General features: G+C 50.1%; 1 protein-coding gene across 7 annotated transcripts in view; it reads left to right on the forward strand.

The window, feature by feature from the left end:
- The window catches only part of LOC137538247 (golgin subfamily B member 1-like), a 185,883-nt gene that overhangs the window by 140,458 nt on the left and 23,535 nt on the right, over positions 1–21,890 (forward strand). For 6 of the 7 annotated variants that reach the window (XM_068260302.1, XM_068260306.1, XM_068260305.1 and 3 more), the window contains 4 exons: positions 2,991–3,142; positions 6,556–6,700; positions 18,331–18,477; positions 20,462–20,617. In XM_068260302.1, coding sequence (XP_068116403.1) covers positions 2,991–3,142; positions 6,556–6,700; positions 18,331–18,477; positions 20,462–20,617 — 600 coding nt within the window. The remainder of the gene's footprint in view (positions 1–2,990; positions 3,143–6,555; positions 6,701–18,330; positions 18,478–20,461; positions 20,618–21,890) is intronic. The other variant, XM_068260304.1, reaches the window with a different exon arrangement.

A 21,890-nucleotide genomic window follows, 5' to 3' on the forward strand; every position in this document is an offset into this window, starting at 1 on the left:
CTGTATGTTTTGGGTCATTGTCGTGCTGGAACACCCATCCACGACCCATTTTCAGTTTCCTGGCAGAGGGAAGGAGGTTGTCGTTCAGGATTTCACGATACATGGCTCCGTCCATTTTCCCGTTAATGCGATTAAGTTGTCCTGTGCCCTTAGCAGAAAAACACCCCCAAAGCAAAATGTTTCCACCCCCATGCTTGACGGTGGGGACGGTGTTTTGGGGGTCATAGGCAGCATTTTTCTTCCTCCAAACACAGCGAGTTGAGTTAATGCCAAAGAGCTCTATTTTGGTCTCATCAGACCACAGCACCTTCTCCCAGTCACTCACAGAATCATTCAGGTGTTCATTGGCAAACTTCAGACGGGCCTGCACATGTGCCTTCTTGAGCAGGGGGACCTTGCGAGCCCTGCAGGATTTTAATCCATTGCGGTGTAATGTGTTTACAATGGTTTTCTTGGTGACTGTGGTCCCTGCTAATTTGAGGTCATTCACTAACTCCTCCCGTGTAGTTCTAGGATGCTTTTTCACCTTTCTCAGAACCATTGACACCCCACGAGGTGAGATCTTGCGTGGAGCCCCAGAGCGAGGTCGATTGATGGTCATTTTGTGCTCCTTCCATTTTCGAACAATCGCACCAACAGTTGTCACCTTCTCTCCCAGCTTCTTGCTAATGGTTTTGTAGCCCATTCCAGCCTTGTGCAGGTCTACAATTTTGTATCTGACATCCTTGGACAGCTCTTTGGTCTTTCCCATGTTGGAGAGTTTGGAGTCTGCTTGATTGATTGATTCTGTGGACAGGTGTCTTTTATACAGGTGACTAGTTAAGACAGGTGTCCTTAATGAGGGTGACTAATTGAGTAGAAGTGTCTAACCACTCTGTGGGAGCCAGAACTCTTAATGGTTAGTAGGGGTTCAAAAACTTATTTCACTCAATGAAATGCAAATCAGTTGCTATCTTTTATTTAAGGTTATTTTTTCAATTTTCCTTTTGATGTGCTATCTGCCACTGTTAAAATAAACCTACCATTGAAATAATACTGTTCTGAGACTTTTCATTTCTTTGTCATTGGACAAACTTACAAAATCAGTGAGGGGTCAAATAATTATTTCCTCCACTGTATATGGTAAAATACATGGGGGTGCTTTGTCTCTGGTTCACTTTAAAGAATGTCACACTGAGGCTTCCAGCTGGAGACCTGCTGCATTCTGCAAGACCTGGACCCTTATGCAATTAGCTTTTTCTCTTCAGTTTTTTCCTAGGAGTTAATTTTTCTCTCTGCAATTGAAAAAGTACCAAAAAGTAGTTGAAAAAGTACTATTGTCTTGCTTGCTGGTCGTTTAAAGGGTGTTTTATTGACAAGTTTGAAAATATCACCTGGGGAAAACTCAGGAAAAAAAGTGAATTGCGTACGGCCCCTGGTCTCATGTAGTCTCTTCTGGGGCAGGGTACATGGCACAAAAGCCACTTGCCTTTTCCACCTGTTGTTTAGGGTCGTAGCTGTTACAGGTAACTATCCTCCCCTTCCCTTTATGACCGGTAGTATGCTAGTTGTGGAATTGGCGAGATGCATTGTGACGTTCGCTTGAAACTCCACTTCCCTCCTGGTCTGTATTATAGGGAGGTGTGAGATGGGGATAGCATCAGAACAGCTTATCCCAGGCTGCTGTGAGCAGGAAAATGGCAATGTGGTCCCCATATGCTGAGAGGACCTATGGAGAGGTTTGGAGGGCTAGTTGGGAATACATTAACAAATAAAGTAAAAATAAAGTGGCCAAAAGTTAGTTGTATGTGTGTGTTGTTGTTGTCCTAACACTTATCTGGTGGAACAAAAAGTATGTGGCTTAAAGCGGACCCAAACCAATTTTTTTTTTTAATTCAAAAGATTTAGTTGCAGCACTCTGACACATACAAAGATGAATAAACACTCCTTCAAGCCTATGCTCATTTCAGTGCGTGCTTTTCTCCCTTCTCTTTTCATAACTAGGGTTATACAGGTGGCAGCCATTAGCAATTCCTCCATTGCCGGACACCTCCTACTCCACCAGTCTGCCGGATTCTGTCCCGGCAATATAAAAGGAAGGGAGGGGTTCCTCCAATAAATGTAAAATATTTTATATTTGTCATCATGCAGCTGAAAAAGGCTGCTATTTATTGTTACAATTTAGAAAATAGATTTTATTTCTGAAATCTTGTATTTTTAATTTGGGGCCACTTTAATGTCTTAAAAGTTGCATCTAAACAAACCACAGGACTTCTGGAACACTGTCCTTTGGACAGATCAGACCAAACTCGAGAGAGTGAAAACCAACCACAACATATCAGCTGAAGCACCTCATACCAACTGTAAAGCATGGTGGTGGAGGGGTGATGGTTTTGTCTTGTGTAACAGCCACTGGGCCCAGTCACTTTGTAGTCACTGAGTCAACCACAAACTCCTCTTTATACCAAAAGTGTTTTAGAGTTCCTTTGCTCAGGGACTCTACAGGGACCATGAGCAGGTTCTAAGATCATAATTTCCACTTACTCTGGGCTTATTGTACGACTTCAGCCTGAAGTCGTCAGGGCTGCTTCCCCTCATCTCTAATATTGAAGTGCACATGCGCAGGACTCTCACACTGGCCGGCGGGATGACGTGTAGCCGGCTGGCGAGATAACGTGTAGCCGGCTGACGTGATGACGCGCATCGGCCAAGCGAGAAGCAGCCCTGACTACTTCACGCCAAAGTCGTACACTAACTGAGCCAACAAGCGGGACCAGGAGAGGAGGCAGGACGACGCCGGGGGACCTTGTGGCCTGCAGTAGTCTGGAGGAAGTCCCCAGGTAAGTGGAAATTTTGATTTTAGAACCTGCTCAGGGCCCCTTTCATACAAATCTAACTTTTGGCCACTACTGTACATAAATTCAGTCGCAATTCTTACCATGTCTTATGTGATCTCCATTGTGGCTGAAGCCCATGAGCCATTTATCTAATGTGTGGGTCTGTTCCATTAGGTGACGGAACTGACGAGTGGCTCAGCTGCCAAAGCCCAGAAGATGCGCACAAGGGTGCAGGACTTGGAGAGACTATTGAATGAGGCCAGATCTGCACTGGAGAAGCTGGAGAAAGAGGTCACCGGCTATCAGTATGAGTTGGCAGAACTCAGGTAAATGTTACTATTTGGGGTATTTTTTATTTATGTAGCACCGCCACATTTTCCGCAGCGTTGTTGTACGCTGAGCAGCTCGCTGTTACTGGGTGGGGTGTGAAACTACCGGTGTGTTTTCTAGAGCCAACAGGAGTATCAGGAGAAAACCCACCTAAACTGCTCCAAAAACATACGGGGAGGCCCGGGGCCTGCAGAGATCGCTCCTGCGCTCGTAGTCGCTTTGTGCAGCGATCCGAGGCACATTTTCTTCCGTGATTTTTATGGCGATTGGAAACGCTGTACAATCTACTAGTGGCGATTGTAATTTGTTTGTGACCTGTGGAAATAAACCTTAAACTACTTACCAGGCCTCTCCAGGTTAATTTCCACCCCATAGCACAAGCGATCCTTCCACGCCTCTGGATCTCTGATTAGAGAAGTGGCGATGACCTCTTGTGCTAGGGGGCGGGGCTATGCACCGAAATCCAACCCCGGGAGACACGGCAAGTTGTATAACTTTATTTAAAATCACCCGCAAAAATTCGCTGCAAAATCGCTTTTGAAAAGTAAGTCAAAAGTGATTTTGTAGCGCTCCTATCTTTTGCATTGGAGCTCAAACATGTGTTTAGAGAGTTTAGCCTGTCTAATTCCCCCCTCCTCTAATCAAAACTATAATTTGATCTCGCAGCTGGCTGCCTCAACAGAGCAGCTTATTTGTAAACACAGGATGTTAACAATATGTCTGTTTCCTTAAAAGCAGGAAGTTAACACACTGCAGATTTATTGCAGTATTTGCATCAGCTGTAACAAAGAACTGTTTTTCTGTAAAGGTTATTGCGCTGTTGCTTATATTTTAGGCCAGAGGGGAAGTTCTGAGTTCAGGTCCGCTATAAAATAAACAAAGTACAACACAGTTGCATTGTATTATTATCATAGCTAACAATCACTATCCCAAGAATTCTATTCACATGACCTACTGTATGATTTCCACCTTTAGTATACACACTCTTATACAAACATAGTTATCAACATTTTCTTCAGGTTGAATACAATCTGACAATCTATCACACAATTATCTATCTTAATTATCTATCCTACAATTCTTTATTAAAGCGGTATCGTCACCATAAAAATCTAATTTCAACAGCAACTGGTCTGAGTGTATTAAGTGATAAAGATGCTAATCCTGCTGTCAAAACTTTCAAAACGTTTTCTGCTGTTATGATTTGGAGTTATCATATATCTTAGCTTACTTGGCTCTTTAGTAGTCGGTGCCAAAGAATTGCATGCTGGGGGTTCTTTTTATCTATAATCTATTCCTCCTCTTCCCTTTATTTCCCTGTCTGCTGCTTATCAGAAACCTAATCCTCTAATCACTTGTGTTTACAAGCAAGGCTGAGGTGACTCAGCGATTGGAGGAGACAAGAAAAAAAGTAAAGGGCAGAAATGACATCACGAGTTAGCCTTTACTGTGGGCAAAAGACATGGCCCCCACCACTAACAGAATTCTCGTCATTTACTATATAACATTCACTGAAATCAAAACGTGGACAGTACAATACATGTGTTATGTAAGTAGGTCAAGTATTTATCTACTTATATATGTGTTTTTTTTCCCTGGAATAGTATGGCTGATCCTACCTCTTTAAAGAGACACTGAAGCGGAAAAAAAATGATGATATTATGATTTGTATGTGTAGTACAGCTAAGAAAAAAAACATTAAGATCAGATACATCAGTGTAATTGTTTCCAGTACAGGAAGAGTTAAGAAACTCCAGTTGTTATCTCTATGCAAACAAGCCATTAAGCTCTCCGACTAAGTCCGCAAATCCGACGTGTGTATGGGCCTTTAAGGTGGCCATACACTGGTCGATGTGCCATTAGATCGACCAGCTGACAGATCCCTATCTGATCGAATCTGATCAGATAGGGATCGTATGGCTGCCTTTACTGCAAACAGATTGTGAATCGATTTCAGCCTGAAACCGATCACAATCTGTTCAGCTGCTCCTGCCGCCTGTCCCCCCCCCCCCCCCCGTATACATTACCTGAGGCTGGCTCCCGGGCATCTTCTCCGCACTGCACCGCACCGCTGTTCTTGCTCCATCCCGGCGCTTCCTGTGTTACTCCGTGACCAGGAAGTTCAAATAGAGCGCCCTCTATTTCAACTTCCTGGTCACCGGAGTGACACAGGAAGTATAAGCGTACACTGGGACATGCGGAAATGCGGTGCAGCGAGGAGAAGAGGACCCCGGAGCCAGCTTCAGGTAATGTATACATGCTCGGATCGGGCCCGAATCGTACGCCGCAAGCGACGCGCTCCTACCGCCGGGCGATCGAGGGTAATTTCCCGCACGGCGCGATCGACGGTCCGATCCGATTTCGGGAGGGAATCGGATCGGCGGGTGCGTTTAGCGCAAGCGATTGGCAGCAGATCCGATCCCAGGATCGGATCTGCTGTCGAAACGGCCGTGAATCGAGCCAGTGTATGGCCTGCTTTAGTCTTGGAGAGGGCTGTTATCTGACTTTTATTATCTCAACTGTAAGTGAACTGTTTACTTTTCCTCTGCTAGAGGAGAGGTCATTACTTCACAGACTGCTCTGAAAGACTCATTTTGAATGCTGAGTGTTGTGTAATCTGCACATATTATAGAGTGATGCAATGTTAGAAAAAACACTATATACCTGAAAATAAAAGTATGAGAATATTTTCTTTGCTGCTAATCTTCTAGTACTTATTCATAGTACACAACCAATTCATTATATCATTATTTTTTTTTACTTCAGTGTCTCTTTAAGCTGGTTCCAACACATACAATTTAAAAAAAGTGAAAAACAGGACATTCAATCATCAGATTTCTCTGACGAATAAAAATGCCCCTTTCGTTTGTTTTTGTTTTTTTCGATGAATTGCAGTAGAATCGAACAGAAAAATTGTAACTTATGAGGCCATCTGTAGTCTAAAGTCTCATACACACGCTCAAAAAAAGTATTTTAAATGTACAATTATGAAACGACTTTTGTTGTTTAAACAAACCAAAAAAGTTGTTTGTTATTGTTCAAACAACTGATAAGACGCAACTGTAGGATTGACTTGAGCTGCATCTTATCAGTTGTTTGAACAACAGCAAACATGTTTTTGATTTGTTTCAACAATAAAAGTTGTTTGATAATTGTACATTTAAATCGTTGACATACAAGATTTGTCTGTAGAGGTTTAACTAGTTCTTTGTAGCTTCGATGCCAGAAACAGAGAGTACCGGCTCAGAACTGGAGCAGCAGCCCGCAGCAACCGCTCAGAATCCTGGCTTCCGTTATCAGCTGAAATCTGATTGGCTGCTCCAGTCTTATGTCCGCTTATCTTGGTAAATCGGCCTCATTGTGAGCATAATATGTTACCCTCCTGTACATCCGTTTTTATGTTCCACAGATCTGAGAAGAACTTCCTGCTGGCTGAAGTGCAAGCTCTTCGTCTGAATTTCAATACTGCTGTTGCTGAGAAGACCAGGCTTTCTGCAGGGGGGAAAAAATACCAAGAAACTGCTAAACTTGGCAACGTGTCCCAAGAAGCAAAGGTAATACTCAGAACAATGCTTTACAGAAGCCAATGGCAGGGATACATTGGCCCTAAGCTATGATACATACACTACACCATATATGTAGTACACAGCTAATTAACACAACCCGAGGCGAGAGTGAGATGGAAGCTGCCATATTTATTTCCTTTTACGCAATACCAGTTGCCTAGCAGTCCTCCTGATCCTGTGTCCTCTAATGCTTATAACCACAGCCCCTGAACAAGCATACAGTATGTATATTAGGTACTCTGACTCCGCTGACTTTCTGGGCTCGTCTCCACTATTGCGGTGCGGAATCGCCTGGATTCCACCGCTGATGAAATAGCATGCGGATGCGATTCCCCGTGCGTTTTGTGGCACGAATTCGCATACGTGACGGTATATGCGATTTTAACCATGTGAATTGACATTGGTACCTATGCTAATTCGCGGCAAAAAACGCATGGGGAATTGGCATGCGATTTCCCTATTAAATACATTGCATGCGATTCGCATGCATTCCACTCGCAGGCGAATTCTGCGGCTCTTTTGTGCGTTTTTTCACCGCTGAAAAAAATGCACCTCAGCAACGCTACAGTGGAAACAGGCCCATCCACTTGCATTACATGTGTGAATCCGCATGCGTTGGACGCATGCGGATTCGCGATAGTGGAAACGAGCCCTTACTGGATTAGCCAAATGCTTGATCCGGGGTTTTCACTCAGAAACTCTTCATGCCAGAAGATCAGCAGGGCTGCCAGGCAACTGGTATTGTTTACAAGGAAATGTCAGCCTCCATATCCTTCTCACGTCGGGTTCCCTTTAAAGTTTGCAGCCAATCACTGGAATCAGGTGTTGAAAATAATAGCTAATGACTAATGCTGCAAGGTGTGAGTAATGCTGGGAATACACGGTTCGTTTTTGCCTTCGTTTAAACCTTCGATTTGTTCGGTAAACGAATCGAGTGTTGAAAACGTATGTGAAAATAGTCATAATCTCATTATAGTTTCGATTAATAGACCCCAAAAACGAACGACTAGTGATCGAACATGTTTGATATTATCTCTCTTTATCCATCTAAACGAGCCATTGGTAGGCTTGATGGCTGTTCAGATCGATTATATATTCGTTTATGCTAGTCCGTCCCTGTAAAAAGGGATTTTCGTTTCGTTTCTTTGCAGCCTTCGATCATTGGAAAAACGAAACCATCAGAATCGAAAAAAAAAACTAAACCGTGGGTGGTGATATTAACCGTATGACCGATTATTTCGGGATCGAAAAGGACAAAAGGCACAATCGAAACGAAGGTTTAAACGAAGGCAAAAACGAACCGTGTATTCCCAGCATTACATAGTTATGTAGGCTGAAAGGATTTACGTCTATTAAGTTTGACCTCTTGAGCCTCACTTCACTGGAGTGCAGAAAAGAGAGGGGGGTTCCTAGGTGGTCTTTACTCCAGACTGAGTATTTGTTATCTTAGAGGACACCTGAGGTGAAAATAAACGAATTAAATAAACAATTGTATCTATTCTCCTTCTCCTAAAAATTACTTTTTACGATATTCCACAGTTTTATTTTCTATTTAACCTCCCCGGCGTTCTATTGAGATCGCCAGGGAGGCTGCGGGAGGATTTTTTTTTATAAAAAAAAAATCTATTTCATGCAGCCAACTGAAAGTTGGCTGCATGAAATCCCACTAGAGGGCGCTCCGGAGGCGTTCTTCTGATCGCCTCCGGCAAGCATAAGTAACAAGGAAGGCTGCAATGAGCAGCCTTCCTTGTTTGGCTTTCCTCGTCGCCATGGCGACGAGCGGAGTGACGTCATGGACGTCAGCCGACGTCCTGACGTCAGCCGCCTCCGATCCAGCCCTTAGCGCTGGCCGGAACTGATTGGTCCGGCTGCGCAGGGCTCGGGCGGCTGGGGGGACCCTCTTTCGCCGCTGCTCGCGGCGGATCGCCGCAGAGCGGCGGCGATCAGGCAGCACACGCGGCTGGCAAAGTGCCGGCTGCGTGTGCTGCTTTTTATTTGAGGAAAATCGGCCCAGCAGGGCCTGAGCGGCAGCCTCCGGCGGTGATGGACGAACTGAGCTCGTCCATTCTGCTAAGGTGGTTAACCACCACGGGGTTGTTTATGTTTTTGCATCTGAGCAACTTTCACCTCCCATTCATTTGCCAATAACTTTATCACTTCTCAGCACAATGAATTGATCTATTTCTTGTTTTTTTTCCGCCACCAATTAGGCTTTCTTTGGGTGATACTTTTTGCTGAGAATTATTTTATTCTAAATCAATTTTAACAGGAATATTAAGAAAGAAATGGAAAAAAATCATTATTTCTCAGTTTTTGGCCATTATAGTTTGAAATTAATACATGCTACCGTAATTAAAACCCATGTATTTTATTTGCCCATTTGTCCCGCTTATTACACCATTTAAATTATGTCCCTATCACAATGTGTGGCGCCGATATTTTATTTGGAAATAAAGGTGCATTTTTTCAATTTGCGTCCATCACTATTTACAAGCCCATAATTTAAAAAATTATATTAATATACTCCTTTGACATGCATATTTAAAAAGTTCAGATCCTTAGCTAACTATTTGTTGTTGTTTTTTTAATTGTAATTTTTTTTTTTTTGTATTAAAAATTGTATGTGGGTAATTTTTGGTGTGGGAGGTAAACAGCTAATTTTAAATGTAAAAAAAATTATTTATTTATTAAAAAATGGATGTGTGTGTAGTTTTACTATTTGGCCACAGTGAAAAAGTCTTGGAAGCGTGATCGTAAGCTTCCAGGAAGGAGAATGAAGACTGGGAACTTTTTGTGACTCCGAAAAAACGCAGCCTCTGATTAGAGGCTGTCAGTTTCTCTGCGGGGGGGGCTTTGATCAATGAATGGGATCTATAATCCCATTAACTGATTGCTGGGCAAACGGCCGGCGGCGGGAGTGCGTGCGACCCGCGGGAGTGTTCGTCCAGTTGGGCTTCAGTGGTTAAATCTACTTTTTAAGTTTTTACTATTTTATAGTTTTTGCTTAATGACACATTCATTGAAGTATGCCAGAGCTAAAATCTATGAACCATTGACCCTTTTTATCTCTTTCCTACTCTCAGAAGCCATTTTCTGCTAGGAAAGTGTTTTATAGTTGGAATTTCTTATCAGTGAGGATCACACTGTAGTCACTTCCTGTCTGAGTCAGGACTGAGTCAGCCACTTCATACCTGATATTTAACTCTTTCAGACAGAGAAAGAAAAAAAGGAACACAGCCTAGTTATTTGTGTGCTAGGCACTGTACATACACATGTCTATCTCATCTTGTCACATGTCACTTCGGGTGTCCTTTAACTACAAAGAGCCATTTAGGGTGCTCACTTGGAAATTGATAGCCGGCTGCAAAATGGAATAGATTCCTGTTTTTTATATACAGTAAATTACAAAAAATACTTGTGCATCAGCCGTGTTCGGCAATTTCACCATAATAGTGTAATTTCACTCTAAAAGGGATCCTTCATTGAATATTAAACGTCGATTTTCTCTTATCTGGTGCTTCTTGAAGACGCCCACAGTCTATCTGGTCCTGCACTGTCCTCCTGATCCACACTGCTGTGCCGCTGTCACCCCATACTCTGTCCTCCCGATCCACACTGCTGTGCCGCTGTCACCCCATACTCTGTCTTCCTGATCCACACTGCTGTGCCGCTGTCACCCCATGCTCTGTCCTCCTGATCCACACTGCTGTGCCGCTGTCACCCCATACTCTGTCCTCCTGATCCACACTGCTGTGCCGCTGTCACCCCATGCTCTGTCCTCCTGATCCACACTGCTGTGCCGCTGTCACCCCATACTCTGTCCTCCTGATCCACACTGCTGTGCCGCTGTCACCCCATACTCTGTCCTCCTGATCCACACTGCTGTGCCGCTGTCACCCCATACTCTGTCCTCCTGATCCACACTGCTGTGCCGCTGTCACCCCATACTCTGTCCTCCTGATCCACACTGCTGTGCCGCTGTCACCCCATACTCTGTACTCCTGATCCACACTGCTGTGCCGCTGTCACCCCATACTCTGTCCTCCTGATCCACACTGCTGTGCCGCTGTCACCCCATGCTCTGTACTCCTGATTAACACTGCTGTGCCGCTGTCACCTCATACTCTGTCCTCCTGATCCACACTGCTGTGCCGCTGTCACCCCATACTCTGTCCTCCCGATCCACACTGCTGTGCCGCTGTCACCCCATACTCTGTCCTCCCGATCCACACTGCTGTGCCGCTGTCACCCCATACTCTGTCCTCCTGATCCACACTGCTGTGCCGCTGTCACCCCATACTCTGTCCTCCTGATCCACACTGCTGTGCCGCTGTCACCCCATACTCTGTCCTCCCGATCCACACTGCTGTGCCGCTGTCACCCCATACTCTGTCCTCCCGATCCACACTGCTGTGCCGCTGTCACCCCATACTCTGTCCTCCTGATCCACACTGCTGTGCCGCTGTCACCCCATACTCTGTCCTCCTGATCCACACTGCTGTGCCGCTGTCACCCCATACTCTGTCCTCCCGATCCACACTGCTGTGCCGCTGTCACCCCATGCTCTGTCCTCCCGATCCACACTGCTGTGCCGCTGTCACCCCATACTCTGTCCTCCTGATCCACACTGCTGTGCCGCTGTCACCCCATACTCTGTCCTCCCGATCCACACTGCTGTGCCGCTGTCACCCCATACTCTGTCCTCCCGATCCACACTGCTGTGCCGCTGTCACCCCATACTCTGTCCTCCTGATCCACACTGCTGTGCCGCTGTCACCCCATACTCTGTCCTCCTGATCCACACTGCTGTGCCGCTGTCACCTCATGCTCTGTCCTCCTGATCCACACTGCTGTGCCGCTGTCACCCCATACTCTGTCCTCCTGATCCACACTGCTGTGCCGCTGTCACCCCATACTCTGTCCTCCTGATTAACACTGCTGTGCCGCTGTCACCCCATGCTCTGTACTCCTGATCCACACTGCTGTGCCGCTGTCACCTCATGCTCTGTCCTCCTGATCCACACTGCTGTGCCGCTGTCACCCCATACTCTGTCCTCCTGATTAACACTGCTGTGCCGCTGTCACCCCATGCTCTGTACTCCTGATCCACACTGCTGTGCCGCTGTCACCCCATACTCTGTCCTCCCGATCCACACTGCTGTGCCGCTGTCACCCCATGCTCTGTCCTCCCGATCCACACTGCTGTGCCGCTGTCACCTCATGCTCTGTCCTCCTGATCCACACTGCTGTGCCGCTGTCACCCCATACTCTGTCCTCCTGATTAACACTGCTGTGCCGCTGTCACCCCATACTCTGTCCTCCTGATTAACACTGCTGTGCCGCTGTCACCCCATGCTCTGTACTCCTGATCCACACTGCTGTGCCGCTGTCACCCCATACTCTGTCCTCCCGATCCACACTGCTGTGCCGCTGTCACCCCATGCTCTGTCCTCCTGATCCACACTGCTGTGCCGCTGTCACCCCATACTCTGTCCTCCTAATCCACACTGCTGTGCCGCTGTCACCCCATACTCTGTCCTCCCGATCCACACTGCTGTGCCGCTGTCACCCCATACTCTGTCGTCCTGATCCACACTGCTGTGCCGCTGTCACCCCATACTCTGTCCTCCTGATCCACACTGCTGTGCCGCTGTCACCCCATACTCTGTCCTCCCGATCCACACTGCTGTGCCGCTGTCACCCCATACTCTGTCCTCCTGCTCCACACTGCTGTGCCGCTGTCACCCCATACTCTGTCCTCCTGATTAACACTGCTGTGCCGCTGTCACCCCATGCTCTGTACTCCTGATCCACACTGCTGTGCCGCTGTCACCCCATACTCTGTCCTCCCGATCCACACTGCTGTGCCGCTGTCACCCCATGCTCTGTCCTCCCGATCCACACTGCTGTGCCGCTGTCACCTCATGCTCTGTACTCCTGATCCACACTGCTGTGCCGCTGTCACCCCATACTCTGTCCTCCCGATCCACACTGCTGTGCCGCTGTCACCCCATACTCTGTCCTCCTGATCCACACTGCTGTGCCGCTGTCACCCCATACTCTGTCCTCCTGATCCACACTGCTGTGCCGCTGTCACCCCATACTCTGTCCTCCTGATCCACACTGCTGTGCCGCTGTCACCCCATGCTCTGTCCTCCCGATCCACACTGCTGTGCCGCTGTCACCCCATACTCTGTCCTCCTGATCCACACTGCTGTGCCGCTGTCACCCCATACTCTGTCCTCCTGATCCACACTGCTGTGCCGCTGTCACCCCATACTCTGTCCTCCTGATTAACACTGCTGTGCCGCTGTCACCCCATACTCTGTCGTCCCGATCCACACTGCTGTGCCGCTGTCACCCCATGCTCTGTCCTCCTGATCCACACTGCTGTGCCGCTGTCACCCCATACTCTGCCGTCCTGATCCACACTGCTGTGCCGCTGTCACCTCATACTCTGTCCTCCTGATCCACACTGCTGTGCCGCTGTCACCCCATACTCTGTCCTCCTGATCCACACTGCTGTGCCGCTGTCACCCCATACTCTGTCCTCCTGATCCACACTGCTGTGCCGCTGTCACCCCATACTCTGTACTCCTGATTAACACTGCTGTGCCGCTGTCACCCCATGCTCTGTCCTCCCGATCCACACTGCTGTGCCGCTGTCACCCCATACTCTGTCCTCCCGATCCACACTGCTGTGCCGCTGTCACCCCATACTCTGTCCTCCTGATCCACACTGCTGTGCCGCCGTCACCTCATACTCTGTCCTCCTGATCCACACTGCTGTGCCGCTGTCACCTCATACTCTGTCCTCCTGATCCACACTGCTGTGCCGCTGTCACCCCATACTCTGTCCTCCTGATCCACACTGCTGTGCCGCTGTCACCCCATACTCTGTCCTCCTGATCCACACTGCTGTGCCGCTGTCACCTCATGCTCTGTCCTCCTGATCCACACTGCTGTGCCGCTGTCACCCCATACTCTGTCCTCCTGATCCACACTGCTGTGCCGCTGTCACCCCATACTCTGTACTCCTGATTAACACTGCTGTGCCGCTGTCACCCCATACTCTGTCCTCCTGATCCACACTGCTGTGCCGCTGTCACCCCATACTCTGTCCTCCTCATCCACACTGCTGTGCCGCTGTCACCCCATACTCTGTCTTCCTGATCCACACTGCTGTGCCGCTGTCACCCCATACTCTGTCCTCCCGATCCACACTGCTGTGCCGCTGTCACCCCATACTCTGTCCTCCTGATCCACACTGCTGTGCCGCTGTCACCCCATACTCTGTCTTCCTGATCCACACTGCTGTGCCGCTGTCACCCCATACTCTGTCTTCCTGATCCACACTGCTGTGCCGCTGTCACCCCATGCTCTGTCCTCCTGATCCACACTGCTGTGCCGCTGTCACCCCATACTCTGTCCTCCTGATCCACACTGCTGTGCTGCTGTCACCCCATACTCTGTCCTCCTGATCCACACTGCTGTGCCGCTGTCACCTCATGCTCTGTCCTCCTGATCCACACTGCTGTGCCGCTGTCACCTCATACTCTGTCCTCCTGATCCACACTGCTGTGCCGCTGTCACCCCATACTCTGTCCTCCTGATCCACACTGCTGTGCCGCTGTCACCCCATACTCTGTCCTCCGGATCCACACTGCTGTGCCGCTGTCACCTCATGCTCTGTCCTCCTGATCCACACTGCTGTGCCGCTGTCACCTCATGCTCTGTCCTCCTGATCCACACTGCTGTGCCGCTGTCACCCCATACTCTGCCGTCCTGATCCACACTGCTGTGCCGCTGTCACCCCATGCTCTGTCCTCCTGATCCACACTGCTGTGCCGCTGTCACCCCATACTCTGTCCTCCCGATCCACACTGCTGTGCCGCTGTCACCCCATACTCTGTCCTCCTCATCCACACTGCTGTGCTGCTGTCACCCCATACTCTGTCCTCCTCATCCACACTGCTGTGCTGCTGTCACCCCATACTCTGTCCTCCTGATCCACACTGCTGTGCCGCTGTCACCCCATACTCTGTCCTCCTGATCCACACTGCTGTGCCGCTGTCACCTCATGCTCTGTCCTCCTGATCCACACTGCTGTGCCGCTGTCACCTCATGCTCTGTCCTCCTGATCCACACTGCTGTGCCGCTGTCACCCCATACTCTGTCCTCCTGATCCACACTGCTGTGCCGCTGTCACCTCATGCTCTGTCCTCCTGATCCACACTGCTGTGCCGCTGTCACCCCATACTCTGTCCTCCTGATCCACACTGCTGTGCCGCTGTCACCCCATACTCTGTCCTCCTGATCCACACTGCTGTGCCGCTGTCACCTCATGCTCTGTCCTCCAGATCCACACTGCTGTGCCGCTGTCACCCCATACTCTGTCCTCCTGATCCACACTGCTGTGCCGCTGTCACCCCATACTCTGTCCTCCTGATCCACACTGCTGTGCCGCCGTCACCCCATACTCTGTCCTCCTGATCCACACTGCTGTGCCGCTGTCACCCCATACTCTGTCCTCCTGATCCACACTGCTGTGCCGCTGTCACCCCATACTCTGTCCTCCTGATCCACACTGCTGTGCCGCTGTCACCTCATGCTCTGTCCTCCTGATCCACACTGCTGTGCCGCTGTCACCCCATACTCTGTCCTCCTGATCCACACTGCTGTGCCGCTGTCACCCCATGCTCTGTCCTCCCGATCCACACTGCTGTGCCGCTGTCACCCCATACTCTGTCCTCCTAATCCACACTGCTGTGCCGCTGTCACCCCATGCTCTGTCCTCCCGATCCACACTGCTGTGCCGCTGTCACCCCATGCTCTGTCCTCCTGATCCACACTGCTGTGCCGCTGTCACCCCATGCTCTGTCCTCCTGATCCACACTGCTGTGCCGCTGTCACCCCATGCTCTGTCCTCCTGATCCACACTGCTGTGCCGCTGTCACCCCATACTCTGTCCTCCTGATCCACACTGCTGTGCCGCTGTCACCCCATACTCTGTCCTCCCGATCCACACTGCTGTGCCGCTGTCACCCCATACTCTGTCCTCCTGATCCACACTGCTGTGCCGCTGTCACCCCATGCTCTGTCCTCCTAATCCACACTGCTGTGCCGCTGTCACCCCATACTCTGTCCTCCCGATCCACACTGCTGTGCCGCTGTCACCCCATACTCTGTCCTCCTAATCCACACTGCTGTGCCGCTGTCACCCCATGCTCTGTCCTCCCGATCCACACTGCTGTGCCGCTGTCACCCCATACTCTGCCGTCCTGATCCACACTGCTGTGCCGCTGTCACCCCATGCTCTGTCCTCCTGATCCACACTGCTGTGCCGCTGTCACCCCATACTCTGTCCTCCTAATCCACACTGCTGTGCCGCTGTCACCCCATACTCTGCCGTCCTGATCCACACTGCTGTGCCGCTGTCACCCCATACTCTGTCCTCCTGATCCACACTGCTGTGCCGCTGTCACCCCATACTCTGTCCTCCTGATCCACACTGCTGTGCCGCTGTCACCCCATACTCTGTCCTCCTAATCCACACTGCTGTGCCGCTGTCACCCCATACTCTGCCGTCCTGATCCACACTGCTGTGCCGCTGTCACCCCATGCTCTGTCCTCCTGATCCACACTGCTGTGCCGCTGTCACCCCATACTCTGTCGTCCTGATCCACACTGCTGTGCCGCTGTCACCCCATACTCTGTCCTCCTGATTAACACTGCTGTGCCGCTGTCGCCCCATACTCTGTACTCCTGATCCACACTGCTGTGCCGCTGTCACCCCATACTCTGTCCTCCCGATCCACACTGCTGTGCCGCTGTCACCCCATACTCTGTCCTCCTGATCCACACTGCTGTGCCGCTGTCACCCCATACTCTGTCCTCCTGATCCACACTGCTGTGCCGCTGTCACCCCATACTCTGTCCTCCTGATCCACACTGCTGTGCCGCTGTCACCCCATACTCTGTCCTCCTGATCCACACTGCTGTGCCGCTGTCACCCCATACTCTGTCGTCCTGATCCACACTGCTGTGCCGCTGTCACCCCATACTCTGTCCTCCTGATCCACACTGCTGTGCCGCTGTCACCCCATACTCTGTCCTCCCGATCCACACTGCTGTGCCGCTGTCACCCCATACTCTGTCCTCCTGATCCACACTGCTGTGCCGCTGTCACCCCATGCTCTGTCCCAGCCGAGCACAGCCATGCTCTGTCCCAGCCGAGACGCAGCCATGCTCCCCTCATGCTCTGTCCCAGCCGAGACACAGCCATGCTCCCCTCCTGCTCTATCCCAGCCGAGACACAGCCATGCTCCCCTCATGCTCTGTCCCAGCCGAGACGCAGCCATGCTCCCCTCATGCTCTGTCCCAGCCGAGACACAGCCATGCTCCCCTCATGCTCTGTCCCGGCCGAGACACAGCCATGCTCCCCTCATGCTCTGTCCCGGCCGAGACACAGCCATGCTCACCTTATGCTCTGTCCAGGCCGAGACACAGCCATGCTCCCCTCATGCTCTATCCCAGCCGAGACACAGCCATGCTCCCCTCATGCTCTGTCCCAGCCGAGACACAGCCATGCTCCCCTCATGCTCTATCCCAGCCGAGACACAGCCATGCTCCCCTCATGCTCTATCCCAGCCGAGACACAGCCATGCTCCCCTCATGCTCTCCCAGCCGAGACACAGCCATACTCCCCTTATGCTCTGTCCCAGCCGAGACACAGCCATGCTCCCCTCATGCTCTATCCCAGCCGAGACACAGCCATGCTCCCCTCATGCTCTATCCCAGCCGAGACACAGCCATGCTCCCCTCATGCTCTATCCCAGCCGAGACACAGCCATGCTCCCCTCATGCTCTCCCAGCCGAGACACAGCCATGCTCCCCTCATGCTCTATCCCAGCCGAGACACAGCCATGCTCCCCTCATGCTCTGTCCCGGCCGAGACACAGCCATGCTCCCCTCATGCTCTGTCCCGGCCGAGACACAGCCATGCTCCCCTTATGCTCTGTCCAGGCCGAGATACAGCCATGCTCCCCTCATGCTCTGTCCCGGCCGAGACACAGCCATGCTCCCCTTATGCTCTGTCCCAGCCAAGACACAGCCATGCTCCCCTCATGCTCTATCCCGGCCGAGACACAGCCATGCTCCCCTCATGCTCTGTCCCGGCCGAGACACAACCATGCTCCCCTCATGCTCTGTCCCAGCCGAGACACAGCCATGCTCCCCTCATGCTCTATCCCGGCCGAGACACAGCCATGCTCCCCTTATGCTCTGTCCAGGCCGAGACACAGCCATGCTCCCCACATGCTCCCGTGGCCAAGAGCGTTTGCGCCTGCGCAGTGCATAAAGCTACTCCTGTGCAAGCACAGTCAAGTGCGATCTAAGAGGCCAGTGCTTGTGCCTCACTCGGGGTCCTTACTGGGGCTGCCGGGGACAGAGTGGTGGGGATTGGGAGGACAGGGAGGGACCAGATAGACTGCGGGGCTGGAAGAAGCCCCAGATAAGGAAACATTGGTTAGTTTTGCTTTAATAAAGTTTTGCTGTAAGTGGGGGAACTCATTCATTTGTTAAATGAAACTAGTAACCAATCAGAATCCTTCCTTCAGGGGGTGGAGAATGTGGAGGAAACGGTTCCCTTCCCAGACAAAACCGAGACCCTTCCAGAGGAGAAAGAGCCGAGTAGACAGGAAGTGCAGAGATATATCCAAGCCATCCAGCACCGAGATGTCATCATACAGCAGATCAACGCCAAGGTAACGTGCGATATATCATCCATACACCATATACATGATATACAGTCTGTACACCTCGGCATGATACACAGCAGACCAACGCCAAGGTAACGTGTGATATATGGTTCATGCACCTATACACGATATACAATCTGTACACCTCGACATGATATACAGCAGATCCACACCAAGGTAACATCGTTGGCTGTTGTGTCTAGCATTCTTCAGTCTGGCTCTAGTAATCGCTGGCTATCACCAAGGCATTACAGTTGGCCGGTGTGTCTGGCATTCTTCAGTGTGGCTCTAGTGATCGCTGGCTGTCACCAAGGCATTACAGTTGGCTGGTGTGTCTGGTGTTCCTCAGTCTGGCTCTAGTGATCGCTGGCTGTCACCAAGGCACTAGAGTTGGCTGGTGTCTGGTGTTCCTCAGTCTGGCTCTGGTGATCGCTGGCTGTCACCAAGGCATTACAGTTGGCTGGTGTGATTGGCATTCCTCAGTCTGGTTCTAGTGATCGCTGGCTGTCACCAAGGCATTACAGTTGGCTGGTGTGTCTGGTGTTCCTCAGTCTGGCTCTAGTGATCGCTGGCTGTCACCAAGGCGTTAGTTGGCTGGTGTATTTGGCGTTCCTCAGTCTGGCTCTGGTGATCGCTGGCTGTCACCAAGGCATTACAGTTGGCTGTTGTGTTTGACGTTCTTCAGTGTGGCTTTAGTGATCGCTGGCTGTCACCAAGGCATTACAGTTGGCTGGTGTGTCTGGCGTTCCTCAGTCTGGCTCTAGTGATCTCTGGCTGTCACCAAGGCATTACAGTTGGCTGGTGTGTCTGGCGTTCCTCAGTCTGGCTCTAGTGATCTCTGACTGTCACCAAGGCATTACAGTTGGCTGGTGTGTCTGGTGTTCCTCAGTCTGGCTCTAGTGATCTCTGACTGTCACCAAGGCATTACAGTTGGCTGGTGTGTCTGGTGTTCCTCAGTCTGGCTCTAGTGATCGCTGGCTGTCACCAAGGCATTACAGTTGGCTGGTGTGTCTGGTGTTCCTCAGTCTGGCTCTAGTGATCGCTGGCTGTCACCAAGGCATTACAGTTGTTTGGTGTTCCTCAGTGTGGCTCTAGTGATCGCTGGCTGTCACCAAGGCATTACAGTTGTTTGGTGTTCCTCAGTCTGGCTCTAGTGATCTCTGGCTGTCACCAAGGCATTACAGTTGGCTGGTGTGTCTGGTGTTCCTCAGTCTGGCTCTAGTGATCACTGGCTGTCACCAAGGCATTACAGTTGGCTGGTGTGTTTGGTGTTCCTCAGTCTGGCTCTAGTGATCGCTGGCTGTCACCAAGGCATTACAGTTGGCTGGTGTGTCTAGCGTTCCTCAGTCTGGCTCTAGTGATCGCTGGCTGTCACCAAGGCATTACAGTTGGCTGGTGTGTCTGGCATTCCTCAGTCTGGCTCTGGTGATCGCTGGCTGTCACCAAGGCATTACAGTTGGCTGGTGTGTCTGGTGTTCCTCAGTCTGGCTCTAGTGATCGCTGGCTGTCACCAAGGTGTTAGTTGGCTGGTGTGTCTGGCGTTCCTCAGTCTGGCTCTAGTGATCGCTGGCTGTCACCAAGGCATTACAGTTGGCTGGTGTGTCTGGCGTTCCTCAGTCTGGCTCTAGTGATCGCTGGCTGTCACCAAGGCATTACAGTTGGCTGGTGTCTCTGGTGTTCCTTAGTCTGGCTCTAGTGATCGCTGGCTGTCACCAAGGCATTACAGTTGGCTGGTGTGTCTGGTGTTTCTCAGTCTGGCTCTAGTGATCGCTGGCTGTCACCAAGGCATTACAGTTGTCTGGTGTGTCTGGTGTTCCTCAGTGTGGCTCTAGTGATCTCTGGCTGTCTCCAAGGCATTACAGTTGGCTGGTGTGATTGGCATTCCTCAGTCTGGTTCTAGTGATCTCTGGCTGTCACCAAGGCGTTAGATTGCTGGTGTGATTGGCATTCTTCAGTATGGCTCTAGTGATCACTTTATGTTGCCTTCCAGGCCATGGAATCCATGCAGATGAACTCTGCTCTGTCAGCACAGATGAAGACCGTCTCCCAGGCCCTGGAGGAGATGCACACCAAATACATCCTGCTTCAGAACCAGTATTACAAAGTGCAGAGAGACCTGGAGACCCCGCAAGGCACCAATCAGGTAGCAGCTATTTATCACTGATACAGAACACCAGTTTGTTATGCAGCTGTGTGTTAGAAGACACACGGCTCAATGGTGTAGTAGCTTAGTAATCCCAGTGCTCAAATGTCACCCCTTTTGTGTACAATGAGGCATCCGCAGTTTAAAATCCCATTTTGAAATTTTGATTACAAGACCAGCAGTGACCGAGCACAAGGGACTGAAAGAAAAAATAATTAAACATACAAAAATTTCAAGAAATGTCCCCACGCAGGGCGCTATAACCATTGCATAGATTAACAGGTATTATAAAATAATCAACAAACCAGAAACATCCACACAAATGTGGAAAACAGAAGCAAACAGGACTTCAAGACCGTTGAGGGAAAGGGAACGGCAGCAGACTTACATATCGGTACATGTTAGTCTGCTGCAGTTCCCTTTCCCTCAACGGTCTTGAAGTCATGTTTGCTTCCGTTTTCCACATTTGTGACTATGTGGAAAAAGAAAGGAGAAAACGAACCACCATCCAGAGTAGTAATGGGAACCAGCAGTTAATCAAAAAATATGTACTGCAGACCTTTGTTGTCTGCATGATTAACCCAGAGTCCAGGTCTTAATAAATTGTGGCATCCGGTCCACCACGATAGCGATCTTGGCGGCTACATGATCTATAGAAAGGATCCTTCCAACGTGAGGCAAGGTATGTTTTGGCCGAGTTAGCAATGTGCTACCCCATCCTATGGGCAAGATGCGTCATAGATCCTAACTTGTTGCCAAGTAGGAGAACTGAAAAATTAGGAGAGAATGGGACCTGGAGAACCATCACCACCACCAAGGCATTAACTTCAGCCAATAAAGAGGAGACTAGAGGGCAAGTCCACCACATGTGAGCCAACGTTCCCCTAACTCCACAACCCATGTAGCATAGTGGAGAAGCCTGAGGAAAGGTTGTGGAGACTCGGACCCGGGTGAGGTGTGCTCTGTGGAGTAGCGTCACATTAGTTTCTAGTGTTGAGAACTGGAGACTAAGGGTCTCAAAACAGTGGCTCCGTCTCTCCTGAGTAAACTGAAGGCCAAGGTCTGAGCCCCATCAGTCCAGGACAGGAGACACGTGGTGCTTAGAATGTATGACCAGCAGTTCATAGAAGTATGAAATCAAACAAGGGACTGCGTGTAAAGGTGGATACACACATGCAGTTTTCACTTCAAATGTGATTCGAGCAAGTGATCAGATTGATATCCAGGTCTAAAATCAATTGGATATGGAAGAACGCATAGACAATTTTTTTTTTTT

The sequence above is a fragment of the Hyperolius riggenbachi genome, chromosome 11 (genome assembly GCF_040937935.1).
Source record: "Hyperolius riggenbachi isolate aHypRig1 chromosome 11, aHypRig1.pri, whole genome shotgun sequence".
NCBI lineage: Eukaryota > Metazoa > Chordata > Amphibia > Anura > Hyperoliidae > Hyperolius > Hyperolius riggenbachi.